At 44.9% G+C, this 25,192-nt stretch overlaps 1 protein-coding gene across 4 annotated transcripts in view; it reads left to right on the top strand.

The window, feature by feature from the left end:
• Positions 1-25,192, top strand: part of LOC138754853 (cohesin subunit SA-2-like) — a 65,113-nt gene that overhangs the window by 32,040 nt on the left and 7,881 nt on the right. For 3 of the 4 annotated variants that reach the window (XM_069919755.1, XM_069919753.1, XM_069919754.1), the window contains exons 19-32: positions 1,608-1,711; positions 2,709-2,801; positions 4,413-4,502; positions 4,930-5,133; positions 8,479-8,549; positions 9,502-9,589; positions 10,523-10,603; positions 13,742-13,834; positions 18,496-18,664; positions 20,350-20,474; positions 22,174-22,275; positions 23,439-23,584; positions 24,040-24,168; positions 24,437-24,630. In XM_069919755.1, the coding sequence (XP_069775856.1) occupies positions 1,608-1,711; positions 2,709-2,801; positions 4,413-4,502; positions 4,930-5,133; positions 8,479-8,549; positions 9,502-9,589; positions 10,523-10,603; positions 13,742-13,834; positions 18,496-18,664; positions 20,350-20,474; positions 22,174-22,275; positions 23,439-23,584; positions 24,040-24,168; positions 24,437-24,630 (1,689 nt within the window). The remainder of the gene's footprint in view (positions 1-1,607; positions 1,712-2,708; positions 2,802-4,412; positions 4,503-4,929; positions 5,134-8,478; positions 8,550-9,501; positions 9,590-10,522; positions 10,604-13,741; positions 13,835-18,495; positions 18,665-20,349; positions 20,475-22,173; positions 22,276-23,438; positions 23,585-24,039; positions 24,169-24,436; positions 24,631-25,192) is intronic. The other variant, XM_069919756.1, reaches the window with a different exon arrangement.

Below are 25,192 nucleotides of genomic sequence, written 5' to 3'. Positions count from 1 at the left end.
ACATACCAATTTAAGTATTCCCTATGCCATAGATGCTTTATGATTAGTAAAGGATTGCTTAAGGTGGTCGGTGGGTGGAAAGAAATAAATTTGAAAACCACTGTTGTAATCATGCCTAATTGATTTGTTATGGGCACGGTTTCATAACTCTAAAGGAAATGGGCCAATTACAATTTTTCTCAAGCAAAATATTTTGGTAACAATTGGGTCTCGAGCAGTGGTTCTCAACCTTCCCTTCCCACTCACATACCACCTTAAGCAGTCCCTTAATAATCACAAAGCACCAATGACATTGGGAACCACTGCTCTATACTAACTCAAATTAACCCCCTTCTAATTCTAAGCGCACGTGTATGCAATGTGTGTGTTAATCCAAGAAAAGTTCTTTGGTTCACAGTTCAATCCCACTTCTTCTTCCAAGTTCTCTGGATGCATGCAATTCTTGTACTGTGCACAGAATTTAACATGTATAAAGTTCACCATGTTTGGTGCTTGAAAGATAAATGTTTACCACTCAGGAAGGTTCTTGCAGGGCATGCAGAGAGAAATATTTATTGTTCCAGGATTTCCACAACTGAGGTACCACCATTAGTCACCTCAAGGTCTCACTGATGAAACTTGCCCCATCAAGGTTTTCCAGATAGTAACCTCTTCCTTATTCCAAGAGAAGCATCAGTCAGATAGCACTTCCAGCCATCCACTGCTTTGGAACTTTTCATCAGTTCTTCCTGGATTGCACTGTTCAGTGTCCCACACACACTGACAGAGAGAGCTTGTGTTCTTGTTGTGTCTCTGTCTGTCTCTCTGTTCTCTCTCTCTCTCTCTCTCTCTCTCTTCCCAACTGAGTCTCTAGTAAAAGCATGTGACTTGCAAAACCCCCACCTTCTCCAGCAAACAACAGGAGTTCTTCCTTCTCAAGTTGTTATCCTAAGTATAAACAAAACCCAGGAGTGACCTTTCTGTGAGCCCTTTGCAGAAAGGGTTATAGACAGCCTGACTCCAGCAAGACAATGGTCAAGCATTTTATGAGCCATTACCACCTACTGGTGAAATAACAAAGATCCTGCAATGTGAATTCTTCAGTCTTTCAAATAAGATCTGTTTTAAAATGTGTGTAACCTACTCTAAATCTTACAAATTCCCCAAAATATTATCATTACACCAGCATTTTATATTTTTAATTCCATTTATGAACAGTCCAGTTCGTCACATTCTGCTACCCCTTCTCAATAGCCCTCAGATACCATCTCCCTTTGAATGCCACAATCCTATCTGGCTCAACTATTTTGGCAGTACATTCTAGGCCCAATAAGTTGCTCTATCAAAATTATCACCTTCATTCCATGTCACCTACCTTTGTGATGCTTTCACCAACTGAACAGTTTCTCCCTGTCTACTCAATGCTTAATTTAAAATCCTTTCAGATTCCCTTGTGACCTCTGTTCAAGAATAGCCCCAGTTCTCTACTCTACCCACATTACTAAAGTCCCTGGTTCCCAGAATTGAGTTAGTAAATTTGCATCTTTTCTAAAATGTGGGGTCCAGCATTGGATATGTGTGCTGAACTAGCCACAATACCTTGATGTGAGCCTTTACTTGTTTTCCAGGTCTCAGCGATCAAGAGGAGGGTGCTCTGATTGAACTAATGGTTTGCTCAATGCGCCAAGCTGTGGAGGTTCACCCACCCATTGGCAGGTTTTCAGGAAGGAAGGTAAGACTGGGTCCAGGATGGGTGGGGACAGTGTTTAACAGCAGCAAGAGAATGGCCCAAGGGCTTGGTTGTTTCAGGACGGGTACGCTGTGGTCAATCAGTCGTATGTCACATTTGGAACATTGCATTCAGTTCAGGTTGCCTCATTACAGGAAAGATGTAAGTGCTTTGGAAAGGGTGTAGAGGAGATTTAACAGGATGTTGCTTAGTTTTGTGAATGTGTCATATGAAGCAAGGTTGACAGAGCTGGAGCTTTTCTCTTTGGAGTGATGATGAGAGGTGACTTGAGGGGTTTAGAGTGGACAGGTTTATCCTTGGGCAATGTCTGTTTAAGGTGAGGGGATGAAAATTTAGAGGAGATGTTTTGGTGGGTGCCTGGAATGCATTGCTGGGGGATGATGGTGGAGGCTGGTACAATAGGGACATCCAAAAGACTCTAAGATACACGGGTGGAGGAAAATTAGAGGGTTTTAGGTGTGAGGTTGGGAAAAATTAGATTGTTGTAGAGTAGGTTTCCATAGGTCAGCAGCACATTGTAGGCTACAGGGTCTGTACTATGCTGCAGTATTCCATGTATGTGTCCACCAATGTTGGATGCAGCTTGCTGTCTCATTCCCTGCTGTGTTATCTTGCAGTGTCAATTATAATTAAAATTTCATTGTAATCAGCTGCATTAAAATCTACCCCTTTTGCTGTTGTGGAAGTATGCTTTGTGTGCCTGGGTAACGCCTGTTCCTGTTGTTGTGGAAGTGTGCTTTGTGTGCCTGTGTAATGCCTGTTCTTTGAGGACCCTGTGTGGCAAAACGATTAAGAATGTTATCTGGTAGATAGAGGAAATATTATCTGGGCAGAGTGGAAATTGCAGTGGATTTGAAAGTTGTCGATCAGGTGAAAATCAGCTTGGTGTTAACTGAGGCAGTCGGGGGTGGGTGGGGTGGTGGTCAGCATCTTGTGTTGTACTCTTCTCCCTAAATGCATTGTTTCATACCCATTTCAGTTGCTGACTGCAAAAGAGAGGAAGCAACAGATGGATGACCGTGTCAAACTGACAGAACATCTAATTGTTATCATCCCACAGCTCCTGGCCAAGGTGAGCAGAGGGGACCATAAGATGAAAAAAAGGAGCAGAAGTAGGCCATTCAGCCTGTTGTGTTCTCTCTTCTATCCATCATGAGCTGATCCATTCTCCCACTCAACCACACACCCCTGCCTTCTCCCATAACCTTTGATATTCTGACTAGGAGTGGATGTATATGGAAATTGTCCCACAGGACAGGGCTGGAGGGGTTGGCAACATTGCCACCAATCCTGGTGAAGCAAGGGGACAAGAGTGGTAGATGCAATAATTCCCAGACATCAAGGATAGATGGGTGGCTTTTCTATATTTCAATTTTAGAGATACAGTAACCAGCCCACAAACCCACGTTGCCCAAATACTCCCTTTGACCAATTAACATACAAATCCCAAACGCTATTTGGGAGATGGGAAACCCACGTGGACACCACGAAAAATACAAGCTCCTTATGGATGGTACTGGCTTTTATCTCTGATCACTGGTGCTGTGAGAGCATCACGCTAACTCGCCCTGGTGAGGACAGATGTTTAACGAACAGGGAGTGAACAGAGAGAACCATGCGGGACTAAGTGGGCCAGACAGAGAGAAACAAGGTCAACCAGCATTTCGGGTAGGTCCGTTTTCGAGATTAAAGTGGGAATGAGAGATACAGAACATAAAAAGAGGGGGCGTGGTTTCGGTGAGGGAGGCCACGAGATGAAGAGTGGACCAGGAAGTCACGAAGAGAATGATCCGTGGGGAAGGAACTAAGTAGGTGGTGGTGGGATCTCGCTGAAGTTGCACAGGCGCAAGCAGTATCAGCAATGCGGAGGAAGAGGTAGGGAGTGGTTCTGGAGTAGGACTGGAATAGAGACTATTCCACACACCCGACAGAATGGGGGCGGGGAGGGGGGCATAGCTGGAGCCCATGGATGTGACCGTGGCTGCATGCTGAAGCAGGAGGAAGAGGCAGTCGTTGAGGGTAAGAACAAGCTGCATCAAGTGGAGGAGAGAGGGACTGAACTGCTCTGTTATGAGGGGGAAACCAGGGATCCAAGGTGAAGTTGAGGTGGTGAGAGCCAGATGTCGAGGTCCTTTCTCCAGACGGAACGCCGGCAGTTTCATCCTTGATGATGTCAGTCCATCTGCGCTGGGCAGGACATGTTGTCAGAAGGCCTGACGGAAGACTGCCCGAGGACATCTTGTACGGCCAACTGCCCAGTGGTACCCGGTAATGAGGATTCCCAGTGACCACGGTACAAGTATGTTCTGCACGGGAGCCTCGTGAAAGCTGACATGGCCCCATCAACCTGGGTGGATCTGCCTGAAAATCGCTCGCAGTGAGGGACGCCATCAGAAAAGGTGTGGATGCTGCTGAGAATCAGCTAAAAGAGGAAGGGGAAACGAAGTGCCACAGTAGCTTCTGCCCCTCCTGGCCTCACCTGCCAAGTATGGGGCAAGCAGGGCCTGTCAAGGATTGGCCTGTATAGCCCCTCCAGGACGCACCAATCAAACCCCACAAACGGACAAATGAACCATCATCATGCCACAGGATGGATCGCCAGAAGAAGAGGGCCAGAGATTTGGAAGTGTACAGAAAGGGACCTGCTCAGTGAAAATGATTTTTTTTTCTCCTCTCTCCCCAGTATTCTGCTGATGCTGAGAAAGTGGCAAATCTTCTTCTGATTCCAAGCTTCTTTGACCTGGATGTATACTGCAGCAAACGCCAGGAGAAGGTGAGAATATAGTTGGGGGGTGGGGGTGGGAAACAGTGCTGTGATAATATTTGCCCTCTTTCCCATCCTTGTACCCTATGATCGTCCTATTCCCATATCCCTCTCCCACTCCAAGCCCTGAAGGAAGACACTGGAAATAATAATAGACGACACAGCCCCTCAAGCCCTTCTCGTCCAGTGATTGTGACCAGCTTGCACTCCAGGCAAACTTTTTGGTCTTATTCCCATATCCTCTTATTTGCAAATGTCCAGAAAATTGTTAATTTCAGCTTTTATTTTTTTCAAAACCCAGCAGGTAGCGCTCTCTGAGATAGAATCCCAAGAATTTATGTGAAGCTGTTTTTCCTCTCCCTTCCTTTCAGACTCCTGTGCACTATTTCCCCCACCCCTTCCTTCGCCAGATAAAACTCCCTTTTGCCATTCACAGTACCTGGACCTTTTGCTGAAGCAAATCAGAGACATTGTTGAAAAGCACACGGAAATGGAAGTTCTCGAGGCATGTAGCCGGGCTTACTATATGCTGTGTAATGAAGACTACACCATCCACAACCGCGTGGACATTGCTCGCAGCCAGATAATCGACACCCTCGTCGGCATATTCACTGACTCTGTCGAAGACCTGCTGCACGAGGTAGGCAGGTGTACGCCGCTGCTTCAGGGCACTCTGTGAGACCCAGGGTTACTGAACATTGCCACGAGTAATAGAGCTGGGACGATCGTTGAGGAGGATAACAGAGTTTATTATCATATTCACAGGTGCAATGTACAGATGCCCTAAAATTCCTCCCTGCTTCAGTCACACTTGGTGCAAGATGCAACAACAATATTACAAATGAAATTACTGCTCTGCGCTGGTGAGACCGAGAAAGAGATGATAGAGGATGGATAAATATGTGCAGTTGCAATCAGTGCAAAAAAAAACTCAATAGTTAAGGTTACAGAAGTTTGGGGAGGTTCAAGAGCCTTGTAGCTGTTGGGGGAGGGTTAGGGGACTATTCTGCAAACTAGGCATCTGTGGTTAGCGAGGGTAGTGGAGTGGTGGGGGGGAGGGGGGAGAAGGTTGAGAATCACTGGGATCTTTTTCCCTAGGTACAACTGTTGCTAGATGATGTGCAGTTTCAAGTGAGGGGAGATGGGTTGGTGAGTTTAAAGGAGATGTGGAGGCAAGGGGGTGTCTAGAACAAGTGTAGTTGTTGAAAGCAGATACTATAGTGGTGTTTAAGAGGCTTCTGAAAGGACACATGAACATGAGGGGAATAGAGGGGTATGGATCAAGAGCAAGCAGTTTTGGTTCAATTTGGGCATCGTGTCCTGCGTAGATGGAAGGGCTGAAGGAAGGCAAACCTGAAACTCAGCTGGGTCCTTAGGAGGCAACGTTTCAGGCCTGAGCCCCTTCATCAGGGATATGAGCAAAACCAAGCAGGCGTCTGAACTAAAAGGCAGGTTGGGGGGGGGGGGAAGGAAGGAAGAAGGGGCAGGGGAAGAGGCCACAGGTGAACATAGATGGGAGGGCAGGAAAGAAAAGCTGAGATTTGATGGGGGGGGGGTAAGGGGGGGGCTCTGAATGCAGAGCTGGAGGAAAGGAGACAGAGGGATAGGGAAGGAATTGGAGGAAAAGGCGCATGGGGAAAGAGTCTTTGGGGTGGGGGCCTACCGGAAAATGGAGGTCGATGTTCATGCCATCTGGTTGGAGATTGCCCAGGTGGGACATGAGGGGTGGCTCCTCCAATCTCCATGACCGTCCTGCCGATCAAGGTAGGCGGTTCGTCCCCCTTCCTGAAGTTCACTCGAAGCTCCTTGATCTTGCTGATGTTGGGGACAGCATTTCTGTTCTGGAATCACACAGTCAAATTTTTTAATCTCCATATTCTGAATCCTCATTATCCAGTATTTGGCCGACAGCGCTGCTGGCAGTGAATTTGTAGATTGAGTTGGGGCTGAATTTGGCTTCTCAATAGTGGGTGTAGAACTGGTGTCTAAGCACGCAGCCTTGAGGTGCCTCTGTGTCCGGTGGTCAGTGAGGAGGAGGTAATCAGTGCTCAAGAAAGCAGCCTCTATCCTCAAGAACCCCACCACCCAGGCCATGCCCTCTTCACTCTGCTTCCATCAGGAAGAGGTCCAGGAGCCTGAAGACAAACACCCAGTGGTGGCACAAGGACAGCTTCTTTCCCACCACCATCAGATTCCTGAACAGACAATGAACCACAGACACTGCCTCACTTTTTCTCTTTTGCACTAGTTGATTTATTTTATTTTCAAAAAATGGAATTCTGAGCCGTTTTGCACCAGTAATATTGAGCCGCAAAGCAGCAGATTTTGTGACACATGTTCATGGTAATAAATTCTGATTCAGTGAAGCCGAGAGTCCAGTTACAAAGGGATGAACAGAGTCCCAGATCCTTGACTATTATTGATGCTGATCTGGTGTGAAAGACAGTTCATGGACAACAGCCAGACTGGTGTTCTTGTGGACCAGGTGTGGAGGCCTGGAGAGGTGGCATCCATTATTGACCTGTTGTGAATGTCGGCAGCAAAGGAATGGAGTTGCTCTGACCCGGAATCTCAGAGACTATGGTATTCATCATTGTGAGCAGGGGTCTGTAGTGAAGACCCCTTCGTGCAGAATGTTAGTCGTGAAGCAGGTTCGCAGTGCAGGTGTAGGAATTCTGCAACTCCCACTTTATGGCCGTTCAAATTACAGAAATTTGCCCTTGTAGAATTCGCAAATCACTACTCAAAAATCTGAGATCCAAAATAAAATGTTCACATGGAATTTGGAGATGGGGGAATCGATAATGACCCCAACGTGTGTTTGCTTCCAAAACCTTTTTTTAAAACTACTTGTGCATTTCTTGATGCAGTAGAAGTCCAAAAATCTAGACTACCTGCAAATCCAGACTTTTTGAAAACTCAAACTTTTAAATTTAGCCAGCTTATGTGTGCGTGTGTAAGCCGATGCAGAGAGGCAATAAATGACCACGTTTGTGGACTTCATTTTTCTTTAAAACTGCTCGTTTTGATAAACAGAGCATGCTGTTTTTTAATGAATTAACTATCAACATTTACCTCTTCATCTCTTTATTCTTCCTTAAATTTGAATTTTAAAAGTATTGTCCGAGAATCTGGAAAATCCAGATCGACCCAATCCCTGACCAAGCTGGATTTTGGGTCTTCTACTGTATGCACACAGATGAAGTGGCTTCTGGAAAAGCCCAATTATGGACTTTTGAGGAAAGCAAGCGCCCACCACCCCCCCCCCTCCAAATTGTAGCACGTGGCACCCGTGCTCGCATCTAAAGCTGCTGTAGTTCTGGGTTGTGGAGAGGGAGCAGAGAGATTGGGGCAGAGATGGCTCTGCACTGACGTAGAGTTAGATGTGATACCATGGTTGCCCAAAGAAATTGGTGATGGGGTCTGCTTGAGACGGTTGGTGTTGACAAAGAGCTAGAAGGCTGTAGCAGATGTATGGCTGGTGCAACCCAGAGGAGCCTTGTAGTGAAGCTGGATCAGTCTGCAGAGATTGCAGATTCTTGGTCAGGTGCGTGGGAAAATGATCTGGGAAAGACTGGATTTGGCGCTTGCAGTGAAACAATTGTGATGGGACAATCGGGAATGAGAAGATGACCGATTTTCTCCACTGGCTACTTCTAAAGGCTAACTTTCAAACGCATACACTAGTGAGAGACCAAAAGGACACTGTGATGGTGGGTGGGGGGTTCACTTAAACGTGCACAGGAATTCTCACAGAGGCCAGTGAATCTCTGAAATTTTGTATCCAGGAGGGTCATGATGTCTAGCTCAATGGAGCTGTTTAAAGAGGAGGTAGAATCTTTTTGAAATCATGAGAATTTAGGATTATGAGAACTAGCACAAGAAGCCTGGAGCAAATCAGCCATACTATTAGCGGGCTTGAGGGGCCAGACGACCTTCTCCTGTTCATTTTTTTTGTGTGGGTCTTGTGTTTTCATATTTTCAGGTCGGAGAGACTGACGAAGATAACCTATACACAGTAGCCACATCACTGAAGAGAATTGCTGTTCTGTACAAGTAAGTGAGGAATTCTTGTCCTTCAACACTTCCTCTGCTCCACTGACCACCCCCTTGATGCTTCTTCCTGTCAATTTCACCTTCAAGTTCCCTTGGACCTTTTCTGACAGCTCTCTCTCCTTTCTCGATCTCTGCCTCCACCTCAGGAGACCAATTGTTCACTGACATTTATTCGAAACCTACTGACTCCTACACCAATTGTTAGGTCTGCTTTGTTCATGAATGAGTGAGACAAACACCAGGCTGAGTCGAAATCAGGGTTCTTTGTTCTTTATTACCGGATTGTAACACTTGCGACCAACCAAGTTAGTCGGAGAATGCATTCTGCCGTTATCAGCAAAATGGTGATTTTTTATACCCTTGGATACATGCTTAGAACATCATCATATCATTACTTGTCCAATGACTAAAACTGTTGCTATCCTTTCCCTGCTAGCTTCCTGCCTCTCAATCCATCAATGTCTCTCTTATCTTGTAAGTACAAGGATGCATTCTGTTACTCCTTAGTACTGGGTGACTCCTTCTCCGGTCCCATCTCATGATGTTTTACCTTACACTACCTACATTCTCTTCCTGCCCAGTATCTTAAAGAACTCTAGTCCTTTCTTTCATTTATTTATCTGCATTTGTTCTCAAGGTAAGGATCTCCAATTCTGGGGCCTCCTTTTTCAGGAAACTTGGCCACTGCCCCTTCTCTACTGGTTTATGGAACCTTCACATTTCCATTTACCACACCTCTGCTCTCACTCGCCCAGACAGAATGTGTCGGGCTCCAGTTTCCACATCCAGGACATCATTAATTTCCATTTATGGTTGTTTTGTACCCTGGCTTTAATGTCTAAACCCATTTGTGTTCAAGACCTAATGCTTCCCCGGTAAGGCCTGATCCTGTCGTTGGTGAAGCATTCCTCAGTAAGGCCAGATATTAATTACTTGCCATGTTTGTCTACAGTGCACACGACCTGAGCAGGTGGGAGCTATTTGACAACTGCTGCCAGATCCTCGAGCGAGGAATTGACACCGGGGAGATACCAGAACAGGTAGCGCAATCTCCCTGCCAACTAACGTAATGTTCTAGTGTGGGGGAACTTTGAAAGGGCAGCCCTGTTAGCGCAATGCTGTTACAGAGCGAGTGACCTGGCTTCAAATCCTGCCCTGTCTGGAAAAGCTGGTACGTTCTCTACGTGTCTGCGTGGGTTTCCTCCCACCCTTCAAAAAAAAATCTAGCTTAATTGGTGTATTTGAGTGACAGGGGCTCGTGAGGCAGAAGGGCCTGTTAGTGTGTTGTATCTGTAAATAAAATAAAATTGGAATTCATTTTAAAAAGCTGAAGTTAAAACAAGATACCAAAGCCTTAAGGTCTGAACAGCCTACTACTGAGCCCAGAATGTTCTCTAACACCAGTTGGGCAGGCATGGAGTTGGAGCGTGCTGAGTGCCAATGCCTCACAAAACACCTTGGATCAGACTATGTGATAGGGTGGCCATTCCAAAAGGTGTGTGTGTGATATATCACACTATACACATACTTAGAGAGAGAGATTACACACACACTCCCTGTGTCTCCAGTTGATTCATTTGATGACATCGTTTCAATTAGCACCTACTTATGGAATGTGCACAGCATTCTCCATAGTTTCTGTAATGTTACTGAATATGAATTCTTCAGTATTTCAAATATCTGTTTTAAAATGTGTGTATGTATGTTACCTACTCTAATGTTACCAATTATCTCCCAAACAGTATATATTCCATTACACTCCATTTGTTGTTTTTGCAATACTGTTTAAATGTTATAAAGCAAAATATAAATTTTTGAAACACTGTGTGGGGGTGTATGTGTGTGTCGGTCTATATATATTTTATATATATCGTGACCTAGGACCATGTCCTCCTTTAGGAATGGCCACCCTACTGTGTGAGTGGCCAAATTTTATTAAAACAGCATGTTTCTTTTTCTCTCACCTCCCCTAGATCATCGTTCAAGCTCTCTTATGCGTTCACTTTCATGTCCTTTGGAGATTGACCATCATCTCTGAATACCCAGTGACCAAGGTAATAACTGCAGTCCTCAGTTAGCTTTGAGACTTCTAAACCTAATTCGTGGCAAATGGCTCGGTTAAACATTGTTGCACCGGAGCACAAAACCGTCTGTGAAATGCTGTAAACCAGGAGCATCTGCAGCCGCTGGGATTGTGGTGCAATGCGTAAAAGTGCTGGAGAAACTCATCAGATCATGCAGCATCTATAGCCAGTTAATGGGTAACTATACCTTGACCAACACTTCCTATAAATCATCCTTCTGAGTTCTTCCAGCTCTTTTGTGAAATGTTGAGCAGCTAGAAATTTGAAACCAGGGTGGATTAGGACAGTGGATGCTGAATGGGGAAAGTGCTCTGTTTATGCAGTAAGAGGGTGTCTCTTGAGTCCGGAGTGAGCGGTCACGATTAGATGATATCTCATTCTGAACCTGCTCAAGGAAGGTATAATTAATTCCATGTTAGTTAGATAACTGAAATTGGAAAGTTCCGTTCCATTATAAGCACCCTTCTCCAACTTGGGGGAAGATCTTTCTAACATCTTATTGCAATATCGATGAGATTGGGGGAAATTGATCTACACTTCTGTTTTGCTAGCTGTTGGTAGATACTGTTACATTAAATTGTCCATTACCACCACTCAACATGATTATCCAACTGCACGAAAACCAACAAGGTCGGGTCAGATACAGCAATGAGCTCTCTGAACCCTTCTCCATTAATAATGGCGTGAAGCAAGGCTGTGTTCTCGCACCAACCCTCTTTTCAATCTTCTTCAGCATGATGCTGAACCAAGCCATGAAAGACCCCAACAATGAAGACGCTGTTTACATCCGGTACCGCACGGATGGCAGTCTCTTCAATCTGAGGCGCCTGCAAGCTCACACCAAGACACAAGAGAAACTTGTCCGTGAACTACTCTTTGCAGATGATGCCGCTTTAGTTGCCCATTCAGAGCCAGCTCTTCAGCGCTTGACGTCCTGCTTTGCGGAAACTGCCAAAATGTTTGGCCTGGAAGTCAGCCTGAAGAAAACTGAGGTCCTCCATCAGCCAGCTCCCCACCATGACTACCAGCCCCCCCACATCTCCATCGGGCACACAAAACTCAAAACGGTCAACCAGTTTACCTATCTCGGCTGCACCATTTCATCAGATGCAAGGATCGACAATGAGATAGACAACAGACTCGCCAAGGCAAGTAGCGCCTTTGGAAGACTACACAAAAGAGTCTGGAAAAACAACCAACTGAAAAACATCACAAAGATAAGCGTATACAGAGCCGTTGTCATACCCACACTCCTGTTCGGCTCCGAATCATGGGTCCTCTACCGGCACCACCTACGGCTCCTAGAACGCTTCCACCAGCGTTGTCTCCGCTCCATCCTCAACATCCATTGGAGCGCTTTCATCCCTAACGTCGAGGTACTCGAGATGGCAGAGGTCGACAGCATCGAGTCCACGCTGCTGAAGATCCAGCTGCGCTGGATGGGTCACGTCTCCAGAATGGAGGACCATCGCCTTCCCAAGATCGTATTATATGGCGAGCTCTCCACTGGCCACCGTGACAGAGGTGCACCAAAGAAAAGGTACAAGGACTGCCTAAAGAAATCTCTTGGTGCCTGCCACATTGACCACCGCCAGTGGGCTGATAACGCCTCAAACCGTGCATCTTGGCGCCTCACAGTTTGGCGGGCAGCAGCCTCCTTTGAAGAAGACCGCAGAGCCCACCTCACTGACAAAAGGCAAAGGAGGAAAAACCCAACACCCAACCCCAACCAACCAATTTTCCCTTGCAACCGCTGCAATCGTGTCTGCCTGTCCCGCATCGGACTGGTCAGCCACAAACGAGCCTGCAGCTGACGTGGACTTTTACCCCCTCCATAAATCTTCGTCCGCGAAGCCAAGCCAAAGAAAGAACCACCACTCACCTCCCTGATCTGCATGTCCTTCAAATACCACTCACTTTTTTCTCCAACAAACTGGAACCACTCACAAGGACCACTTTGCAGCAAACTCTGGTCCAATTTTGCCAGTGTTGACCTGGGATCTTCTGTTGATCGAACACTTCCTCAGTGATTGGAATCGTATAAATATATTGAAACAACATTACCTCAGTGCACCACACTAGTTAGACCCCACTTGGAATATTGTGTTCAGTTCTGGTCCCCTCACTACAGGAAGGATGTGGATCGGGTGCAGAGGAGATTTACGAGGATGCTGCCTGGATTGGAGAGCATGCCTTATGAGGATGGGTTGAGTGAACTTGGTCTTTTCTCCTTGGAATGACAGAGTATGAGGGGACCCAAGAGAGGTGTTGTGATGCCATTGATCATGTGGACGGCCAAAGGCTTTTCCCCAGTGCTGAAATGGCCAACACAAGGGGGCATAGTTTTGTGGTGATTGGGAGTGAGTACAGGGGGGCTGTAAGAGGCAAGTTGTTTGGAGTGGAGGGTGCATGGAATGTGCTTCCAGTAACAGTGGTGGGGCAGGACGATAGGATTTTTTTTGTAATTTTTGTTCATTGCATCGTGAACCATATCAATAACAATATTTACAAGTGTTCCTCATTAAAATATACGCAGTGACATTTCCTCTTCCCCTCCCCACCCCCCTTCAATAACAAATAAATAATAAAACACACAAAACAAAAGAAAACAGGGAAAAGGAAGTCGTATCGTCCACATTTCCACATTTAAGTCTTATTGTGCTTGTATTCGTATCACTTTGGGAGATGGAGGTCCAAAGTCGGAGGTTTCTAACATTTTATGTATGGTTTCCAAATTTATTTAAATAAAGTATATTTGTCTTTTAGATTGTAAGTGATTTTTACTTGTTCATTTCTAGATGCCATTGTTGTGTTTTTTTAGGTTTGCTTCCATTTTTCAAGTTGTCATTATACACTTTTTTTTGCTGCAAGTGGTATCATAATAAATCTTTTTTGGGCTCTGTCTAATTTTAGGCCTAGTTTTTGACAATAGGATCTTTTGAGAGATCATTACAGAGGTATGTGGAACTGAGAAAAATTTTAAGTAGGTAAATTCTAGGCAGTTAGAGTAGGTTATTAGGTCAGCACAACACTGTGGGCCAAAGGGCCTGTACTACATTGTAGATTTCTGTTCTACTGTTACTTAATGTGCACTTGATGCTCTCCCAGGAGCAACTCATCAGACTCCGGAAGCAACGGAACGCAGTCTTCACAGTGTGTCAGCGTGGCCTGTCCAACACAAGCTTGCGAGTGAGAGAGCAGGTTAGTAAATGCTGTGGAGAGCGCACACTGAGGATCCCCCCCCCCCACCCCACTGCAACTAATCCGCTTAATGTCCCCTAAAAATTGGTGCGTACTGGTGGAAGGAGGTGGGTTGAGAGAAACGGGGAGTGCAGATGGAAAAAGGAAAATGCATGAGCGCTGCCTGATCTGCTGGGTGTGTCCAGTTCTGTTGGCTCATGCCGGAAGAGTAAAGTGGTTCAGAGCAGTACCTCTCCCTCTGTGTAGAGTGATCACCCTGTACAAGTTATGTTATGTTGAAGTTGTTTAAGACATTGGTGAGGCAGTATTTGGAATATTGTGGGCAGTTCTTGGTGCCTAACTACAGGAAGGATATCAATAAGATAGAAAGAATGCAGAGAAAATTTACTGGGATCTCGCTGGGTCTTCAGAGTTGAGTTACAGGGAAAGATTAAACAGGTTAGGACTTTATTCCTTGGAGCGAAGGAGAGTGAGGGGGGATTTGATAGATGTTTATGAGATTTTGAGAGATACAGACAGAGTAAATGTGAGTAGGCTCTTTCCACTGAGATTAGGAGATAAATACGAGAGTACATGTCTCGTTTTTTAAAAGGTTTTTTAAATTTTTTTATAAATTTTTTATTTTTCATACTGAACTATATCAACCAAAATATACACAAAGGTTTCTCATTAAATATTCACAGTGGCATTTTCTCCCTTTTTTACCCCCCTACCCTCCCACCCACCTCCAAAACCAATAAATATTCAACATTTACAATACAATAAAACCATAAAACAATGTCTTCACACAATGAAAAATAAACAAGGAAAATGCGTCATCTGTTTTTACACACTGAATCAAATCGTTTTGTCGTCTTATCATTTTAGGGGGTGGAGGTCCGAGGCAAACCTCTCTGTTATGTTCCATGTTTTTTTCCAATGGAATACATTTATTCATTTCCGTGTACCATTGCCGTATTCTCAGGCTCTCTTCCATTTTCCAAGTTAACATCATACATTGTTTTGCTACTGCTAAGGCTATCATAATGAATCTTGCGCTTTATCCAATTATATACAAGTGTTCCTCATTAAAATATACGCAGTGACATTTCCTCTTCCCCTCCCCACCCCCCTTCAATAACAAATAAATAATAAAACACAAAACAAAAGAAAACAAGAAAAAGAAAGTCGTATCGTCCACATTTCCATATTTAAGTCTTAACATGCTTATATTCGTATCACTTTAGGAGATGGAGGTCCGAAGTCGGAGGTTTCTAACATATTTTATGTATGGTTTCCAAATTTGTTCAAAGAAAGTATATTTCATTACTTCTTATGTTACTTAAAAGAAAGATCTCTGGATTTTTTGGTATGTTATTTTTGGTGATTTTATTTAATATCTAATTTGGATCTTCCAAAAACATATTCACTTTCGTACATGCCCAAATTGCATGTACTGCTGTTCCCATTTCCTTCTTACAGCGAAAACATCTATCTGATAATGTTCGATCCCATTCTTTAAATTTTTGAGGAGTGATATATAACTTGTGTAACCAATTATGCTGTATCATGCGTAACCTTGTGTTTATTGTTAACTAATATGGCTACATCTCTATCTTTTGAATTATATGATGCTGCCGCTACGTATCCTACCAAGTCTCCTTTAATTTATGTTCCACTTGAGTTAGATATGTTTCCTGCACAAATGCTATATATCTATTTTTTATTTTTTCAGTAAATTTAATAGTCTCTTTCTTTTAATTTGGTTATGTATTCCATTAATGTTTATAGTCATAGTTCAACATGGCCATTTTATTTCTTGCATACGTCTCTTTTCCACCTCTTCACCACCTCCATCCCCCTTTTCCCCATTTTCATCTCTTAGTTTTCTCTTATTACACTTAATAAACAACAACACATTTAAGACATAAAATACTCCAACAATTCCCACACCCAATATTAGCTTAACCCCAAATGCCAACCCCCCCTCTCTGAGTTGCCCCTTATCCCTTGCTGGGCATCCACAATTTCACTTTCCATTTGGGTTGCGATCTTGCTCGCAAGAGAGAACTGATTTTGCAGTGACAGTTATTCTCTTCCCCCCCCACCAGAAAACTTTTTTTTACACATCTAACAAAGCACTCCCTTTTTTCCCCCTTACTTCCTTCCCCTCTCTTTTCTCTCTTTAGTTCTTTACATATACATTGTTTTTACATCTTCATATATACTTTATCATCTTTCTTCATTCTTATTGCATCTCTTCACCTCTCCTTCTATCCTGTAAACTCTCCGCGAATTCTTGTGCTTCCTCCGGATCCAAGAACAGTCCGTTTGGGTATAAATATTTTAAGCACGGTTGGATGTCTTAACATGAATTTATAAAATTTTTCCATAGAATCAATTTTGCTGTATTAAACTCTTTCCTCTTCTTTAAGAGTTCAAAACTTATGTCTGGGTAAAAAAATATTTTTTGACCCTTGTATTCCAATGGTTTATTATCTTCTCTAACTTTATTCCTTGCCCTCTCCAGTATATTTTCTCTTGTCGTATATCTCAGAAACTTTACTAAAACGGATCTTGGTTTTTGATGTGCCTGTGGTTTCGGAGCTAGTGTTCTGTGTGCCCTTTCTATTTCCATTTCTTCCTGCATTTCTGTTGTTCCCAGGACCTTCTTTTATAAATTCCTTCCTGTCTGTGCCTTCTTCGTCTTCCTTCAGGCCCACTATTTTTATGTTGTTTTGCCTACTATAATTTTCCAACATATCAATTTTCTGAGATAACAACTTTTGTGTCTCTTGAATTTTTTTGTCACTTTCTTCCAATTTTCCTCTTAAGTCATTTACTTCCATTTCTACAGCCTTTCCCGCTCTTCCACACTCTCTACTCTTTTCCCTATTTCTGTGATGACCAGTTCTAACCTTTGCATTTTATCTTGTTTTTTCATTTTTATTTTAATTGGACTAAATTCTAATGACAACCATTCTTTTAATGCTCTATATTCTGTCAATCTGTTTTACCTTCTATCTCTCTGTGCAGATCTTGGTCTTCTTCTTCCTCTTCTGTGTCTGTACCTGTGTTTGTGTCTTCTTCTTCTCTTTGTATCTGTGTCTCATCTGATTTTCCTGATGAGTTGCTTGTCTCATTTTGTCAGGCCTCTTGCTGGGCATCTTGCTGTTGGTCCTGAGCTGCTCATCTGTCGGGCCTCCTCTGCTGCTCCTCTTGCCGTTCACCTCGTCGACTTTCTTCCTCGCCTGGTTCCTGACTCCCTCTCCTGCTGCCTTCCTCATCTTCCAGCTGAGAGCCCTGATGTCGGACGCCCCTCAGCTGGTCGCGCAGTGGTTGCCCGCTCCTCGGCTGAGGCCGCCTCCCGTCAGTGGTACCTTTTACCTTTGATTGCGTGCTGCGTGACTCCTCACGCATGCGCACTTTTGTTTGGCTCAGAGAGCCATTTTTGCAGTCCACCGGTCGGGGGGGTCGCGACTCCGTGGGGCCGGCACCAACTTCTGAGATTGGGTGCTCTTCGCCACCACGACTCCCTGTTCCTTCGTGCAGGTAAGGCCTCCTTCTTTCTTTTCCGGTGACTTTTCTTTTTTTTCCCCGTTGTTTTTACTTTTTCCTTCTTAGTTGCCATCTTCTTTCTCTTCTCTGTAACTTTATCTTCTATTTCTTATACTTTATATTTGTTAAGCTCTGTCTTTTGACTTTTTTTCTTCTGGAGAGGGCTGGTTTTACCCTACCGGCCACTACTCCATCACGTGACTCCCCTCATGAAAGGGGAAAGGTTTAGGGGAAACATTAGTGGGAAGTTCTTCACTCAGAGAGGTGTGGGAGTGTGGAATGAGCTGCCATCTGATGTGGCGAATGTGGGCTCGATCGTGTGTATTAAGAATAAATTGGATGGGAGAGGACTGGAGGCTTATGGAATGGGAGCAGGACAGTGGGATTAGCAAGATTATGGTCAGCACAGATTAGAGGGGCCAAATGGCCTGCTTTCTGTGCTATAATGTTCTATGGTTCTAATTTAGAATTTTTAAATTTAGACATACAACATGGTAACAGCCTCTTCAGTCTACAAGCCTGTGCTGCCCAAGTGGAACATAAAAGCATTACAGCCCAGTACAGGCCCTTCAATCGTCGATGTTGTGCTGACCTATATATTCCCACCAAAAAAAAACTAAGCTCTTCCTACCCCCGTAACCCTCTATTTTTCTTGCATTCATGTACCCGACTTAGAATCTCTGCAAAGCCCCTATTGTTCCAGCCTCCACCACCACCCCTGGCAATATATTCCAGGCACCCACAACCCTCGGTCTCTCCCCAAACCCCTCCCTTCACTTTGTACACATCCTCTGGTGTTTGCTAATTCCTGGGATTAAAAAAAATGGCGCTGGCTGTCTATGCCTCTCAGAATCTTGTAGACCACTGAGTTACTTCTCGTCCTTCTTCGCTCCAAAGAGAAAACCCTAGCTTTGCTAACCTTAACTCGTAAGACTCATCTTCCAATCCAGGCAAATACTCCAATTAAGCTACAAACCATGTATGTTTTTGGAGGGTGGGTGGAAACAAGAGTAGCCTGAGAAAATGTGGAGACATAGGGCAGAACGTACAAACTCCTTACCGACAGTGCCAGATTTGAACTCTGCTCACTGGTGCTGACTGCGTCACTTTCTTCCATTTGCCAGTCTTTCACTCTGCTCTGTGACCTCCTGGTGATCTTCAGTGCTCAGATGACCAAGGACGGGAACGAGGAATTGCAGCCCCTGGTGTTCACAGCAGACATCTCGTTGGTGTCTGAGCTGCTGAGCTTCATCATGGACCACGTGTTTGTGGAATCGGACCACGATGGAAACGGTGAGGAGCAAATCCAACTGCCTTTCACTAGAGAACACCTTTCCTCTCTGACTTTTTATTCCCCCAACAAAACTCCTTGAAGCAGTGTGTAGCTAGTCCAACTAGGAAGTGGGCCATACTAGACCCCATGTTGGCTAATGATCTCCAACAGGTGATCAGAGTTTTGTTGAGGGATACAGGATCTAGTATGGCCCCCTTCCTAGTTGGACTAGCTGCACATTGCTTCTAGAAGTTCTGCTGGATGCACTTTATGTTCTGCCCCTTCTAACCTTCTGGCATTAACAACGTCTTCATCAATATTAGTGAAATTAGTCTTCCACGACGCAAACCCTGAAATTAGTCTTCCACGACACAAACCCTGAAAATACTCTTCCACGGCAAAAACCCTGAAATTACTCTTCCACGGCAAAAGCCCTGAAATTACTCTTCCACGGCAAAAGCCCTGAAATTACTCTTCCACGGCAAAAACCCTGAAATTACTCTTCCACGGCAAAAGCCCTGAAATTACTCTTCCACGGCAAAAGCCCTGAAATTACTCTTCCACGGCAAAAACCCTGAAATTACTCTTCCACGGCAAAAACCCTGAAATTACTCTTCCACGGCAAAAACCCTGAAATTACTCTTCCACGGCAAAAACCCTGAAATTACTCTTCCACGGCAAAAACCCTGAAATTACTCTTCCACGGCAAAAACCCTGAAATTACTCTTCCACGGCAAAAACCCTGAAATTACTCTTCCACGGCAAAAACCCTGAAATTACTCTTCCACGGCAAAAACCCTGAAATTACTCTTCCACGGCAAAAACCCTGAAATTACTCTTCCACGGCAAAAACCCTGAAATTACTCTTCCACGGCAAAAACCCTGAAATTACTCTTCCACGGCAAAAACCCTGAAATTACTCTTCCACGGCAAAAACCCTGAAATTACTCTTCCACGGCAAAAACCCTGAAATTACTCTTCCACGGCAAAAACCCTGAAATTACTCTTCCACGGCAAAAACCCTGAAATTACTCTTCCACAGCAAAAACCCTGAAATTACTCTTCCACGGCAAAAACCCTGAAATTACTCTTCCACGGCAAAAACCCTGAAATTACTCTTCCACGGCAAAAACCCTGAAATTACTCTTCCACGGCAAAAACCCTGAAATTACTCTTCCACGGCAAAAACCCTGAAATTACTCTTCCACGGCAAAAACCCTGTTGCTTTGAAACTTTTCATAATCCGTCTACATATCTGTTCATCACCTGGTGGCTATTGGGAAGTTAGTGATATAGCCCTGTCAGACAGATTGCACCTTTCTTATTTCTGATCTCTACCTTCAGAATGGCAGAACCGCCTCGACGGGTCTGATGGCCCACTGCAGTTTCCCAATTATACCCAGCATCTGAAATCTTGATCCTCAATAAAAGGTCACATTAGACATACAGCATGGTAACAGGCCTGCACTGAACAATTGCACTCAAATGACCTACAACCCCTGGTACGTTTTTTGAACAGTGGGAGGAAACCAGGCTACTATTCAGTCACTGGGAGAACGTACAAACTCCTTACACACAGCGTGGGATTCGAACCACGAACTATGCCATATAGGACATGAATACTCGGGAGATGGTTCTTTCGGTGCTATAATGGGGTTGCTCCCGACGTATGGTTAGATAATAATCCCAGCGTGTTTGGGTTTAGATGAGACTGTAAAGATTGAGATGCTGCATAAGAGGAGGAATTTCCTGGCTGGATTCTGTAAGCTGATTATCTACAACATGGTGGATCTGAGGACTGCAGCTGATATCTTCAAACACTACATGAAGGTAGGAGACTGATAACATCTGACAAGGGGGGTGTGTTAAAAAGCCAGACTGAGTTTAAAATCATCACGTCTCTCCAGGCAGAAGAAGCAAAGATGGTGAGATCAGAGGATCTTGGCTAACCAAGGATATTGGAGGTTGATTCGGGGAAAGTGTGCCAGGTATAGGAGTCGTGGTCATGTGGCACGGAACTGACCACGTCCTCGATTCTGGCCAATCTGTCCATGCCGATCAACTTGGCATTCTGGGCTAGTCCCATTTGCTGGAAGGTTTATAGAGGGGAATTTTTAGGAAAGTGGAACTTAAAAGGGGCCATGAAATGACCACGTGTTGTTTGGGGAGTATCAGATTTGGTGGGTTCACAGAGAGATGTGTCTGGACACAAGTGTTACATTCAAAGATAACTTTATTGAATGTGTGGGAAACAACCGGGGAAGACATCAAATGATAATGACTCTACTACTAAATGACTGCATAAACATTCACATCAAGTCCAGGTTGGACTCCGATACCTGTGGCCCTGTGTGCACAGTTCTGGTCACCACGTTGCAGGAGGTTGGAGCCATGGGCCACGTACAGCATGGAGACAGGCCCTTTTGAAGGCAGAGATCCAGTCTACGAACAGTAGTCTGACATTGTCCTTGCACCCAGGTGTTCTGGGTAGAGAGCTAGGAAGATGGCATCTGCCATGGATTTGTTTGGTCATTGAAGTGGGTCAAGGCTGGTTGGTAGGCTAGAACTGGTAGGTTAGAGTCTCAACGTGGACAGATGGAGATATTTGTGGACCTCTGGATGACCAGGAACGACCACCCTCCACTATACATCAACGACCCCGCTCGCAGCATCTTTCAACTGCTCCCGTCGGGGAAGAGGTCCAGGAGGATCAGAGCCAGCACCACCAGGCTGAGGAACAGCTTCTTCCCATGGGCAGTGAGGACGCTGAACGACCAAAGGAACTCCCCATATCGACCCTCAGAAACTCTCATACTCATAAAGCGAAATCTATTTGTTGGTTTATTTATTTGTATGTATGAAATACTTGCCCAGCATGTGTATTGTTTGTTTGTCCGTGTGTTAAGTCGGTCGTGTGTGCGTGTTTTGCACCGAGGACCGGAGAACACTGTTGTGTTGAACTTGTACAATCAGATGACAATAAACGTCATGAGTTTTTTGATGTGAGCCATGACCAGCACTTTGTGATTGATGGTGGATGTCAGAGCCAAAAGTCAGTAGTTATTATAGGCCTGTTATTGTGCTTTATGATGGTAGCCGTCTTAAAACACAGTGGCCTATTATCAGGAGAGACTAAAGATGCCTGTGACTAGGCCTGCCAGTTGATCTGCTCAGGGTGTCTGGGCACTTCTTGAGACTCTTACCTGAACCAGTCACATTCCGGTGGTTCACTGACTGAAAGGCCACCCTGACTTCAGTGAGCATGGGTGTGACATTGCTTCCAGTAGTTGATGTGTGAATTCCCCCCCCACCCCGTCCCCCAATGGCTTGCAAGATGTGGCCTTGGATGCTAAGTAAGGTGGGGGGGTGGGGGGGAGAGTTGAGTTTAGTGATGATGTTTGGGGGAATTGGGCAGATTCAATTTCAGTCATAACAGTTTGGACCCATTAAACTTGGACTGCCCAATCTGGGATGTGGGGAATGGGCCGAGAGCCTGAGGAGGTTGCTCAACTCTGCTCTGCTCTTCTAGTACTACAGTGATTACGGTGACATCATCAAGGAGATGTTGAGCAAAGCCCGACAGATCGATAAGGTGGAGTGTGCGAGGACACTGCTGCTCAGTTTACAGCAGGTGAGTGCACCAGCATAGTCACAAGGTTAGAATCCTTGACCACTCTCTTTCGCCATCCTTTACTCTAGCTCTCCATCCTGTTCATTCAGAGACATCAGCCCTCCCCGTTTGCTGCAGAGCCCTCCCTCCCTTATCCACCTATTACCTCCTGCCTGTGGGACCTTGCTCCTTCCCCGCCATTTTGTTTGGGGGCCTGCCTGCCTTTTGCTCACCCTTGATGAATGGCTCAAGCTTGAAACGTTGGTTCTGTGTCTTTATCTTTGCTGTATAACAGACACTTGTTTGACCTGCTGAGTTTCTCCAGTGTCGTGTTTTGACCAGTCCCACTCTCCTTGTATCCTGTACCCTGCAGCTTAAACAAAGTATTTGCAAGAGTGAACTTGTTTACAAGATTCACATTGTGGTGCAGACCTCGACCTTCATGTCTCAGTGTGAGGAATGATCATAAATTCTTGAATTTCTATGCTTCCTGCAACCAGCTTGTGGATTTTTCTCCTGGGGACGCACAGGGTTGTAGAGCACAGAAGTGCCCAGAACTGCACTCATCTCATTTGCTTGCATCAGACCTGTATACTTTTTCTATTGATTTGTTCTGTCTAGAAGCCTCTTAAGCATAATATATGTATCTGATTCCACGACCACCTCTGACAGCACTCCAAATATCAACCATATCCTTGTCTCAAAAAAAACTTGCCCCTCAAACCGTTTTGTCTCACCTTAAAATAATATCCTCGATTTTGAAATGCAAAAGGGTTTTGATTATCTACCCCATTTATTCCTCTTGTAACCTACTATAGCTCAGTGGTTAGAGCACTCGTCTTGTAAACCAGGGATCACAAATTTGTTCCTCGGCTTATTTCTGTGAGGGGCGCTGGACAAAGTGGTCTTTTGCAAAACAACAAATTTCTTGACGCGTGTCTGACAAAAAATTTCTGTTAGTGTTGCTGTTGGAAACGGTCTCCACTCCTGACACTGACAGGGCCCTGCTTTTGGAAGTAATTCCAAATTAAGGGATTGCTTTAATTTAAAGTTGCAGCACAATAACAGGCCCTTCTGGCCCATAGCCCTGTGGGCCCCCCCCCCCCCCCCATGCACCAATTAACCTACAAATTTTGCACATTTTAGTATGCTCCTATGGGTCATGTGTTCTTGTCCCCCTCCAGTTGTTCACTGAACTGCTACAAGATCAGGAGCATGCTGATCGTTCCTCTGTGACCTTTATCGCCATTAAAGACCTGGGGCGTAGGTTTGCGCTCACGTTCGGCATGGACTTGATGAAGAACAGACAGACGGTTGTATCTCTGCACTTGTAAGTCTGAAGCTTGTTTCCCTGAGTGTCTGATCACAGTGGAGGTGTTGGGAAGGGAGTTGGGATAGCAGCAGGACTTGGGAGGAAATGTGGGGCATTTGTTAACTGTGGAAGTTTTGGAGTTTCTGTATAAAGGTTGCATCTTGCAGGAGTTTGTGGATGAAGGTGGGCACCGGGCACAAGATGCTTTCCAGAGCTCTCCAGCATTTGTTGATCCCAAATGGAAATTGTTTTGGAATGATGATCAACAGGCCACCGGCCATTGAATGTGTAAACGAAAGGGTAGCGGTAGGAATGTGGCTTTGGTTTATTGATTTTCAGCTTTATTTACTTGGTATTTTTGGAAATAATTTTTCATTCATCTGCACACAATGTAGTGATACCTTCAATTTGGTTTGTGTACCTTTTGAGCCAGGATTCTGAACAGTTTTCTGATCTCGCTCTGTTTCCCCCAGGGATGGAATAAAGTTTGCTTTCCAGCAGCACCAACCTCGTGTTTTGGACACCCCCCCAGTGAACCTGCCATTTCTCGATGTTCTAAACGAATTCTCGTGCAAACTCCTGCGGCAGGACAAGAAGGCTGTGTGAGTGAGCGCGGGTGCTGGGTTGCGTCTGAGCCGGTTTTCACTCATTTGTGGAATGAGATTATTGTGACTGTTCCCAGAGGGGTGGGACCATGATTAATGATCACAGTGGGGAGCAGACGTGGGATACTGGCACAGATCGTTCTGCACCTGTATTCCAGTAACATGGTTCCAACATTGTTGAGTTAGCACTGAAAGACTTGTTGAGTTGGGTAGAGAGCATGTGCCCCTGACAAAAACCCACTGCTGAATCTGACATCAATTTTAGGCTCAGCTACCTGGACAAGACCTTTCCATCTCCCCTGAATGCTGCCTCCGATGTTTGGCTCCCACTCGTGTCCTACCGCAAGTCTTTGCTAGCACGAGGGACAGATGATACCGTGTCCATGATCAGTGCCAAGACAGGGAGTGTCCACAGCAGGAGAGCACCTACGACTTCAGCCAAGAGGAGGAGACTGGAAGGTATGGGTGGTGTGGAAGGGGGTCCCTCACTCAGAGGAGGGGCTTTGGGGAGACTTTGCTGCAATGGATGTGGGTAAAACTGGTCAGCCCAGCAGGGATGGAGGAGCAAGATGTGGTTTGGCTGTTATGGAACAGGAGGCAGTGGGTGTGACTAGTCGGTGCAACTAGAGTGTGTTAATAGTTTGATATTTGTTTGTTCTGTGCCTTCCAGATCAACATTGAAATGGATTTTAAAATATTGGAAATATATGTGGAAAGAGTGTTATAATTTCAGCTTTTACTGGCTCTCATGAAAGAGCTGAAATTCAAGATTTAGAATTCTTTTATTGTCATGTAATAGTACAGAACATGTAATATCACACAAAATTGCCTTCTGCCAAAAGGCAGACGGGTCATCATTAGTGTTGCCCGGGATCCCTTACAGTCAGAGAAAGAGAAACCAAAGAGGGTCCCACCAGAGTAACTGCCTCCAACACTCCTGCAGCCACACAGACTGGTTCGATCCATCGGCAACACGAGCTCCAGATCCAAACCTTCAACACGATGAGGGAAGGCTTCAGTA

Source organism: Narcine bancroftii, chromosome 2 (assembly GCF_036971445.1).
Source record: "Narcine bancroftii isolate sNarBan1 chromosome 2, sNarBan1.hap1, whole genome shotgun sequence".
Taxonomy (NCBI): Eukaryota; Metazoa; Chordata; class Chondrichthyes; order Torpediniformes; family Narcinidae; genus Narcine; species Narcine bancroftii.
The sequence above is the reverse complement of the archived record's forward strand: the minus strand, read 5'-3'. Positions and strand labels throughout refer to the sequence as shown.